General features: G+C 41.8%; 1 protein-coding gene across 3 annotated transcripts in view; it reads right to left on the bottom strand.

Moving 5' to 3' along the window:
* LOC122555418 (neural cell adhesion molecule 2-like) overlaps positions 1-11,718 on the bottom strand; it is a 1,561,904-nt gene that overhangs the window by 381,881 nt on the left and 1,168,305 nt on the right. For all 3 annotated transcript variants that reach the window (XM_043701408.1, XM_043701406.1, XM_043701407.1), the window contains one exon: positions 2,544-2,689. In XM_043701408.1, the coding sequence (XP_043557343.1) occupies positions 2,544-2,689 (146 nt within the window). The remainder of the gene's footprint in view (positions 1-2,543; positions 2,690-11,718) is intronic.

The raw sequence follows: 11,718 nt of genomic DNA, 5'->3' as shown, positions 1-11,718 counted from the left end.
AGTGTACATGGATTTTAGTCAGGCATTTGATAAGGTTCCCCATGGTAGGCTTATGCGGAAAGTTAGGAGGCATGGGATAGAGGGAAATTTGGCCAATTGGATAGAAAAGTGGCTAACCGGTCGAAGGCAGAGAGTGGTGGTAGATGGTAAATATTCAGCCTGGAGCCCAGTTACAAGTGGAGTTCCGCAGGGATCAGTTCTGGGTCCTCTGCTGTTTGTAATTTTTATTAATGATTTAGATGAGGGAGTCGAAGGGTGGGTCAGTAAATTTGCAGATGATACGAAGATAGGTGGAGTTGTGGACAGTGAGGAGGGCTGTTGTCGGCTGCAGAGGGACTTAGATATGATGCAGAGCTGGGCTGAGGAGTGGCAGATGGAGTTCAACCCTGCCAAGTGTGAGGTTGTCCATTTTGGAAGAACAAATAAGTATGCGGAATACAGGGTTAATGGTAGGGTTCTTAGTCAGGTGGAGGAACAGAGGGATCTTGGGGTCTATGTACATAGATCTTTGGAGGTTGCCACTCAGGTGGATAGAGTTTGTAAGAAGGCCTATGGAGTATTATCGTTCATTAGCAGAGGGATTGAATTCAAGAGTCGTGAAGTGATGTTGCAGCTGTACAGGACTTTGGTTAGGCCACAGTTGGAGTACTGTGTGCAGTTCTGGTCGCCTCACTTTAGGAAAGATGTGGAAGCTTTGGAGAGGGTGCAGAGAAGATTTACCAGGATGTTGCCTGGAATGGAGTGGAAGTCGTACGAGGATAGGTTGAGAGTTCTCGGCCTTTTCTCGTTGGAACGGTGAAGGATGAGGGGTGACTTGATAGAGGTTTATAAGATGATCAGGGGAATAGATAGAGTAGACAGTCAGAAACTTTTTCCCCGGGTACAACAGAGTGTTACAAGGGGACATAAATTTAAGGTGAAGGGTGGAAGGTATAGGGGAGATGTCAGGGGTGGGTTCTTTACCCAGAGAGTGGTGGGGGCATGGAATGCGCTGCCCGTGGGAGTGGTAGAGTCGGAATCATTGGCGACCTTTAAGCGGCATTTGGATAGGTACATGGATGGGTACTTAATCTAGGTTAGAAGTTCGGCACAACATCGTGGGCCGAAGGGCCTGTTCTGTGCTGTATTGTTCTATGTTCTATGTTCTATGATAACCTTTCAAAGAACAAAAAACAAAGAACATTACAGCCCTTTGGCCCTCCAAGCCCTCACCAATCCAGATCCTCTATCTAAATCTGCTGTCTATTCTCTATGGATCTATATCCCTCTGTTCCCTGCCCATTCATGTAACTGTCTAGATACATCTTAAATTACGCTATCATTCCCGCCCCTACCACATCCACTGGCAACGCATTCCAGACATCCACCATGAAAAACTTTCCATGTATATTTCATCCAACAATTGAGTGACACCTCCTTGGTGAACCACAGATAACGGCTGAGGTGGGGGTGGAAGAGCTGCCCCTTGAATACCTTTGGTGGGTATGGGTCTTTGATTGAGAGCTTTCGCCCTTCTCTTCTGTGTGTGCACTGCTTCCCCTCACCCCTGTCCGGGCCTCAGATCCATTTCCTGCTACAGCCCAAGTCAGGGTCTACAATGATGGTCTTCCCCATCCTGTAACAGGCTTCTCATTAGCAACCAAGACCTCTAACCTACCTCAGGGCCCTCTTGTGGCACAGGGAAAGAGTACCTACCCCTGACCCAGGAGACCTGGGTTCAAGTCCAACCTGCTCTAGAAGTGTGTGATAATATGAGAGGAAATAAAAGTGCTCTAACCTCCTATTCTGAATAGGCAATGTCACTCCCTCAAACATCCCAAAAGTTAACAACAACACTGTGTAGTCTAATGCTGTACCAGCAAAACTAAGTCAGAGGAAGATTGCCTTGTAGACCCTTTCAATAAGGCAAGGTGGTCATTGATACAGCTGAACTTATTACTTAGCATTAACTTGGCTGAGGAGCCTTCCAAAACAGCAGAAATGTGTGTCAAATCAGCTTCAGGGACTGTTTGGCAGGCAATCTGCCCAACTTGGGGTGGCACGGTGGCTCAGTGGTTAGCACTACTGCCTCACAGCGCCAGGGAGCTGGGTTCGATTCCAGCCTCAGGTGACTGTCTATGTGGAGTTTGCACATTTCTTCCGGGTGCTCCGGTTTCCTCCCACAAACCAAAGATGTGCAGGTTAGGTAGATTAGACATGCTAAATTGCCCATAGTATTCAGGAATGTGTAGGTTAGAGGTAAATGTAGGATAATAGGTTCAGGGAATGGATCTGGGTGAGTTACTCTGCAGAGGGTTGAAGTGGACTTGTTGGGCCGAAGGGCCTGTTTCCACACTGTAGGGATTCTAGGAATCTGCATGTAGAATGTGCCCAAGCTGGTGCCCCTAGGTAGACACCCAAGCTCTGCTGGGGTTGGTCCAGCAGTTCAACTTTGCGTTTTCGATCCTCGGCTCAGGCAACTCAAAATTTTCGGATGATAAAACTGAAGCAAACGGAAACTGATAAGTCCCTTCAATCTCATAAACCAACAGCACGATTCTTACCTTCTCTTCATCTGGAAAACTGCTTCTATTGTCAAACCTACTCCAAGAGATGGATGGTGTAGGATCTCCATCTGCGTCACAGGTGATGACCACATGGCCATTCTCTGTTGCAGTCTCATTCTTCAGCAGTGTTATGTGCGGTGGAACTGGAAAGGGATAAGAATGAGGTACAATTAGCTCTCTCCCATCACTGAGAAACCTGACTCTCATGCAACACTGTGTCTCCCATCATTATCAACAGTTTTCCTCTTGTTTGAAGACTGGAAGGATATGATGTGGGGTCTTCTGGCACAGTGGTAGTGTCCATATCTCTAAGCCAGGATATAACATCTATGAGCAGGTTGATCTGAAAAATTCTAAAGTGATGTGGCAGAAGCGTTGAAGTAAAAGATCAGCCTGGATCTCATGAAATGCTGGGATCAGCTTTAAGTAAGGGATGAAATAGCCTACTCCTGCTCTTATAAACTCTTAGGTTAAGAGCTACACTCCATATGATATATAATTGGCACTGTCCTTTTCTTCATTAATTAACAATTAACAAATACTTTGATAAGTTTTCCGTGGTGATATGGCATTTTGAGTCACAACAAAGGGATGGGTGATAATGAAAAGCCATCACCCTGAAATACAGGGCAGAATCCCGTTGACAGGGTCTTGGCTGCTAGCTGGAGAGTCAGCAACTTGCCAGTAATCTCCTCTTTGTGGGAGAACTGCCACTCAGTCGCTTGACAGGACAACATCACTCATTCCCTTGGGATTCATGAGCTGGGCAGAGAAATTCGTACCCAGGGAGAGCTGCTGGCCAATCAGAGGACAGCAGCTGTCTCTGCACAGTAGCACTACAAGGGAAGGTAGAGCTTATTGCCAGATCCACAGCCACCAAAGGTCTCAGATCAAGGAGGGACTCAGAGTTTGGGATGTGAAATGGGTATTGTGGAGAGAGTGGGTTGGTACTCAGGGAAGGGATTTAACTCTCAATGGGCATCCCCCCCCCACCTGTCACTCAATCAAGCATTGGATGTTTTTTAATGAAGAATGCCTCTGTAGCATCATGAGAACTGAACACCTCGGGGTTTGATTATTGAGAAAATCTAGTTCACCACTCTCATTGTTCAGAATATAATTTTTCGTTTTAGAAGTTAAATTGTTATCTGCAGATACATGGCGGCAAGCTCTTGAGAACAAAAATTTCTAATATAAATGACATTTGATAACGCCCAGGTTTATTACATTTAAAAGGCACAGTGGTAGTGTCCCTACCTCTGAGCCAAGAGGCCTGTTCAGTTAGGTTAGAGTGGACAAAAGGAACATATGGACAATGAATTTCATAGAGACAATGAATCTCCTCTTGTTGCACTGAAAGATTTACATTATGCATGTAGCTCTTGGAAGAAAAGGTTTGGGAAAGTTTGTTGACAGGAAGTCCTTTGATAGGGACAGAAATTTTGGGAAAAGGGTTATAAGCATCATTAGCAGTATAAATTATTCATGTGAGTTATAGACTCAAAGAGATGTGTTGAAAGTAATGGTAAAGCTTATACCTCTGTTATATTGTTCCATTTTGATAAAGATGGTCTGTGTGTGTGCGAATGTGTCTCTATGTGTGTATGTGCATGTGTGTGTTTGTATCTGTGTGCATATTTATGCCTCTGTGTTTGTGTATGTGTGTATGCATGCGCGTGTGCGTGTGTGTCTGTGTATGTATGTATGCGTGTGTGTGTGAATGCGTATGCCTGTGAGTGCGTGTGTGTAGGAGTTGAGACTCAAGTAGGCAAGAAGCAGCTGTATAGAAGTTATGGGAATGGCGAGAGCCTTTCGGAACTGGGTGGATTGCTTTTCACATGTTTAAGGAAGATATTAAACAAGGCAGTCAGAACAATGTTTGAAATGAAGAAACCACAGTCAGGAGGTTGTTTAAGAAAGTTGGAGGATTGCTTACTCAAAGGCAAATGGAAGGATCCCCATGAAATTCTATACCTCAGAGAACAGATGGAGCAATGAGGAGAAATAAAATTGACTCATTGGGGACTATGGTATACCTTTGGGCTGCTCTTTAAGGTGTGAATGCAATTTCAAGATTCTTGTAATATTATCCCGGAAGGGAAGTAAAATGTACAATTGAAACTTTGATTAATTTTTAAATATGCAGACTTTTTAAAATAAAAACATGAACTTGTGTGGACATTTATTATCAATTAATCACAATGCGTTCATAGTTCTCTTTAAATGATAAAAGTCTCAAACTAATTGTAAGAGTTTGAATGCCTACCCTTGTATTCGAAGATTGAATGCAAGATTTTGTTTTAACCAGTTGGCCTGGACCTGAAACCACATTAGCCCTGGCTGTTGGACTCAGCCCACACATTCAGCTGAGATTGCAGTCTGTCCTACCTGGTCCCACACAGATGGCAACATAGTATCCTACTCATTGATTCCCACTGCGGGGAGTTTCAGTCAATTTATGTCTCTTTGTCCTCCAGGGCTTATGATCAAATGAGTGATGGATTTAACACTCAAGAGTTAAATAATAATGAATTAGGGACAGAATTACAGTGTTAGCTCAGTCAAGGCAAGTCAACAAATCATATCGAGGTACCGAGAGACCTGCGAGGAGAAAGAAACAAGATGGAATACATTTCCAAACCAGGAATTCCTTTAAGAATCCTGACCATGAACTAATTCTGTACCATTCTTAGTCCAGGAGTTTAAACATCTGATATACAGAGGAGTTAGGAGATGGAGGGAGAATATTGTCACAGTGTGTGGTTCTCTCTCTCTTTCCTTTTTTTTCTCTCTCACTCCATCCTCTCTTTTATTCTTTTTGCTCTCTCCATTCTTACTCTTTGTAACATTCTTTTCTTTCTCAATCCATTATCTGCCTATCTTCTCTTTCTGAATCCTCTCTGTCCATTTCTATCTAATTATTCTCCTCATGTCTTCTTTCTTTTCTTGATTCCTCACTGTGTATGTTCTCTCACACTTCGCTGAAGGTCACTGAATGTACAATTTATATTATCAGGATGTCTTTCAGGATTGGATCATCTCTCTTCTTATTTTCATAAGAGTCCTGCCAATCTATGACATATATAGCCATTGGTGACTCATCCTCTCTGGGCCTCAGAATTGTAGGTTTTAGATGTTTTATTAGTGATGGACTTCATATCATTTGAAATTTCTGTCTCTGCTGGGATTTGAACTTCAAATTTATAGATTTTTTTAGTGGACCTGTTCAGAGATGTTTTGACAGACCCCGGATCAATGACGTAAACCCAGGTACTCTGGCCCCAAGATCCTGTAAAATAGTCCATGCAGTCAATTTTAAAAAAAACTTTTTAAAAAAGACTCAATTGCCTAATCCCTTTCAATCTCTGTAAACTCCACCAGTTCCACAACCCTTCGGATTCTCTGCATTCCTCCAAACAAGTTTTTCTATTCATTTGGGACTTCACTGGCTAAGTCAGAATTTGTCACCCACCATTAACTGGCCTTGAGAAGATTATGGTGCACTGCCTCTTTGAACTGCTACATTCCATTTGGTCCAGGTACTCTCACTGTCCTGATGGATAGGGCATTCCAAATCTCGAACTAATTCTTGTCTCTCATTCATTCTCATTTCTAATTGCTGCACCTGTTATGGACCAGGCCAGACCCCTCAAAACAATTCAAGAAGGTAGCCCATACCCTAACGTTGCTCATTGTTTTCAGCAGGTGTAGTGTGGATATTCCAGGAGGGATACAGCTGGTGAAAACCACTTAGTTTTAAACAAAACAGAATCTGTTTACAAGATTACCAAATGAAACACAAACAAAAGAGAAGAGAATACAGAATAACTTAACCTATCCAAAAACCCAACAGATTATCCCAAATTAATGATGCCGTTCTAAATACTTGCAACAATCCCCATAAACACACCTGGGCACAAAAGGAAAAATCAAACACAGGGTCTTACAGGAGCGAAATCAGAGAGGAGTACCAGCATGGATCTGTTTCTCTTAGGTCTGGCAGCTTTTGCAACACTATTGCTAAAATCAAACCAAACCAGTGGAAAGCAGCACTGGGAGAACTGGCCACTCCCCTTTCATTGTACAATTGATTTTTTTCCAAACCTTGAGGCAGTATCTGTTAGCTACAATCAAACTGGCCCTAAAACCGGTCAATTCAGACTTTTCAAAGTCTGCACTTCTTACGGCTTCTCTGAAAAACAAACCAAGGACAACATAACTTTGTTTAAGTAACAGATTTGTCACACACCCTTGCTGATGCTGCCTTTAGCTGATTAGATCTGAAAAGACAAGACCCAGGAACATAATATTAAATGCAACCCTCTTTTGGTCACAAACTCTGAAGGACAAAAGGGACATAAATCAATGAAAACTTTAAGTAATGAAAAAAAATGAGCTGAATACTATGTTACCATCCAGTGTGGTATCGTGTAGGATTGCCTAAGGATTTTGCCGGTTGTGCTATAGGACCTCATTTCCTCATTGTTGCCTCATTTCCAGAGAAGCACTTTGAAAGAAAATATTTTGTTCAATTGTGTCCTATTGGATTGTAAGAAGTAGGAACAGAAGCAGGCCATTCAGCCCATCAAGCTTTCTCTGCCATTTAATGAGATTATGGCTAATCTGACAATCTTCAACACCACTTTCCCACCTTTTCCCCAAAACGCTTGATTCTCTTCCTGATTAGAAATCTATCTGTCTCAGCATTTCACAGCCAAGGACAGGCCATTTGGCCCAGCAAGTCTATGCGATTGTTAAGACGTGACTTTAAATTCCCTCCACGCATTTCAATTAAGCATATTAGGAAATGCCAATCACGCATGCAAAATGTCACACATGCAAGAATTGTTTCAAGGTCTGCCCCCCCTGCTTTTCTGTGAATGAGTACCAATTATCATTTTGGGTAAAGTGTTCAACCATGAAACAAATCCATTGGACAATGATTGATTGTTGGTGTTAAGTGTATTCCCCAAGTGGATAGCCTGTTCCACTAGTGCAAAATCTGTTGTCCATATGAATACCATGTTGCAGCGGTGCTTTGTGTGTTCCCCACACGGTTAATATATTCTACTAGTAAAAAGTGTGGTCCCCATGTGGATAGCATGTCTAATGTCTGAATAGTAAGCATCACCAGAATTCTATTCATAAATCTCTCCACACAACTTTCAACATTCATTTCTTCCATAATGACACTCCTTAAAGATTTTCTGTTTGACCCAAGCTTCTGGTCAGCTGTCCTAACATTAACTTATATGGCTTGGCATCTTGAGCGATAAAGTGCTTTGGAACATTACATATGTCCAAGGTGTTGTAATTTATGCGTGCCACAGATAGACCAGCTTAAAAAATATAATTACAAGCCTTCGTGATGCCAAAACCACAGTAAGCCTTCTTGAATCTGAATCTGTTACACTTCAATCACAGAACAAAATTATACTGTCACTGTATAAAACTAAGATAAAGGAGGGTGTTGCAGCAGAAAGTGATAAAAGCTTTCTTTGATATCCTGAAAATTTAAATACCACTTTTATTCCTTTATCCAACTCAGTCACGACTCAGGCCCATTAATGACGTTCCAATTTTGAATAATTCACTTAATTTAGATAATTTAACTCAACGGAAAATATGTTGACACACATCAAAATAAACCTCTTGAGAATGTGCGATGGAATAAGACGTGTGTCATGATTCACTTATTCTAAAGACACTGCCTGTCTTTGAGAATTTTTTCAACCTGAGCTATCAGGTCTCAGTTGGTATTGGGGAGTAATGGGGGGGGGGGAAGTTAGATTCCAGGTCAACCGATAGATTCACTTGCCCATCCAAACGTTTGCTAGCAACACACACTGGTATTTCAAAGACTGTCCAAATGGCACAGAAATAGACCATTCAGTCAAATTTATCTTCAGGATAGGAGAAAATGATGAAGGTTTGTTTCAGATATATTGAAAAGCTGCTTTCTGTGTTATGGGTGCTCTACGTTGTGTTGCTCCCCCTCAATCTCCTCATCTCAATCTAGGATAGACCTAGCCCTCATGAACCAACAGCAATAATCCAATGCTATAATCCAGCACTATGTTCTTGCCTCCATGGGCAGGGTTGTCTTTATCAGTGCACGAATCTCTGGACTTGGAGGCAGGTCTGTGACAATTGGACCAAAAGCAGAAGTATTGATACAAAGTACATCTTATTTCCCTATCCTCACTCATGAGAGCGACCTCCACTGAAAACAGAGGTGAAGAACTGAATGAATAAGAGTTAAAATGATCAATGGTAAAATGTTCAGAAACAAATTGAAGGAAATTGGTAAAAGGATTGGGGATAATATGAAGTAACATCTATTTTGACACAACATCTTGTTATGATCCAGCATGTACAGCCTGAAAAGACAGTGACAGCAGATTGGATTATAACTTTTGAAAGGAAATTGGCTAACTACTTGAAAGGAGAAAGGATTAAGGGACAATGGGAAAGAGTGGGAAGGTGGGTCTAATTGAATATTTTGACCAAAATGCTAGCACAGCCTCAATGAACTGAATGGCCTCCTTTCCTTCTATATAATTCTGTACGACTTCAGGACAGAGCAAACACAGAATCTTCTTACATCCAATGTTTTCATTTTAAACCTATAAAACCTGGATTTCAGCCCTTGTGCACAGTTTGGTTACATCAATGTACTTTATCATTTTGAAAACTTCAACTCGGTCGTTTCAAAGTTTTCTTGTGGTATTGGGTCATTTCAGTGAGTATTCTGCAGATACTGGTTTCTTCAAGTCTGCTTTTGACCAATAATTCTGAAACAACATAATAGCCATAAATTGCAGGAATCAGACATCATTCAGGCTGTGTGTGTCTTTTTGTGCAGTTTTTCATGAAATGTGAGTGTTACTGGCAAGGTCGGCATTTATTGTATGCTCCTAATTGTCTTTGGGAAAGGTGAAGAAAGGAAGAAGTGGTGAGTTTTGTAGTGCTTTTCAACAAAAGCACGTTGTATTTCAGCGGGCAGTCAAAGGTGAACCCCATTTTTGTGGGCTGGAGTCACACATAGTGCAACTGGGTAGAGACGGCAGACTTCCTTCCCTCGGGAATATTAGTGAAACAGATGGATTTTTATAACAATACTGCACTTATATAACCAACATGATTGAGAACAGATATTTATTCAGATTTATTTGACAAACTGAATTTACATTTGCAAGCTTTCCTGATGGAATATTGTTGAAGAAAGAGACAAATAAAGAAGGCGTTTGGTATGCTTTCCTTTATTGGTCAGGGCATTGAGTATAGGAGTTGGGAGGTCAGTGTTTCGGCTATACAGGTCACTTTTGGAACATTGTGTGCAATTCTGGTCTCCCTCCTGTCAGAATGACGCCATAAAACTTGAAAGGGTTCAGAAAGGATTTACAAGGGTGTTGCCAGGGTTGGAGAGTTTGAGCTACAGGAATGGGCTGCATAGGTTGGGGCTGTTTTCCCTCGAGAGTTGGAGGCTGAGGGGTGACCTTATAGAGGTTTGTAAAATCATGAGGGGCACAGATTAGGTAAATCGACAAGGTCCTTTCCCTAGAGTGGAGGAGTCCAGAACAAGAGGGCATAGGTTTGAGGTGCGAGAGGTAAGATTTAAAAGGGACCTAAGGGGCAGCTTTTTCACGCAGAGGATGGTGCATGTAAGGATTGAGCTGCCAGAGGAAGTGATGGAGGCTGACAACATTTAAAAGGCATCTGGATGGGGACATGAATAGGAAGGGTTTAGAGGGATATGGGCCAAGTGCTTGCAAATGAGACTAGATTGGTTTTGGATATCTGGTCAGCGTGGATGAGTTGGGCCGTGCTGTACATCTCTATGACTCTATGACTCTATGTTGTTAGTGCTTTTTAATTTTGCACTCATCAGGGGTGAATCAGAAGAATAGCATATCTCAAAGGGTAGAGATTTGATATTCTTGCACTTCTGTCCTGATGCATGCAAGGTAGAAAACTTCTCCAACGTGTTGTGATTTTCAGCGCCACACAAGTTCCAAACTTCCAAGCTGAGGTGAAATATCTGCCATTACTGATCAAATTAGCCATTGAGCTGTTTAATTATGCATCCATTAGCATATCTTCCCTTTAAACAATATCTCCTTTTCAAAAGTATGCAATTTGTACGCTTGCTGACAGTTTGAGTTGAATTCATTGATTTTCATCTAAAAATATTCTAGTTAGATATGAACATTTGGAGATTCAGGTTTTCTGAATATAAATGTCAGAGGAGCTGAATGCCTGATGATTAATGACAAACTATGATCCAAAGAGGAAAATTGTATCCCCAAGGTCCAATTTCTACAGGATGTTGAAATTGGCAATGGCAGAGAGAGTAAACTCATTCTGAAGTGTTATAACAAAAGGCTACACAAAAGTAAGTGCCTGACTGTTACAGTAGCATTGTCATCGTACAAGAGATCATTGATCATTGGCATGTCACACAGATCCCAAGGCTACAGCAGAAGTAAAGGGTATTTGGACCATTTGGCCAACGCTCATGTTTGTGATTCACTTTGGGTCTCCTCCCTGCTAATGCTACATAGAAGCAGAGTAAATGGAAATAAGAATGGGCCATTTAACCATTCAGTTCTTCAAGCCTGCTCTGCCATTCAATATCGGAAGTCACACAATACCAGGTTACAGTCCAACAGGTTTATTTGACATCATAAACTTTCAGAGCGCTGCTCCTTCATCAGGTGAAGTCTTCATCTGACGAAGGAGCATTAGTCTGAAAGTTTGTGATTTCAAATAAACCTGTTGGACTGTATACTGGTGTCTTGTGACTTCTGACTTAGTCCACCCCAGTCCAACACCAGCACCTCCACTTCATGGCCATTCAGTATGATCATGGTTGATGCTTCTACAAATGTAGTCACTTTGTTCTCATACCCGTTGATCCCTTAAAAATTACATCCAGCTCTTTCTTGAAAAAATTACATGTTTTGATCTCATCCACTTCCTGTGACAGTGAATTCCACAGGCTCACCACTTTCAGTGCGAGCAGCAGCTAAGGTAAGACAGTTTGTTTTAAAATTGCTTACCGGTAGCGGGCAGCGGTGTTTTTTTCTCTCTTTACAGAAAGAGCGGGAGCAGCAGGGGGAAGTGACGAAGACCAGAGGGGCAGCCGGGTAGGTTTTTTTTCCCTTTAAAA

This window comes from Chiloscyllium plagiosum, chromosome 12 (assembly GCF_004010195.1).
Source record: "Chiloscyllium plagiosum isolate BGI_BamShark_2017 chromosome 12, ASM401019v2, whole genome shotgun sequence".
Lineage (NCBI taxonomy): Eukaryota > Metazoa > Chordata > Chondrichthyes > Orectolobiformes > Hemiscylliidae > Chiloscyllium > Chiloscyllium plagiosum.
This window is presented reverse-complemented; position numbering and strand designations above follow the sequence as displayed.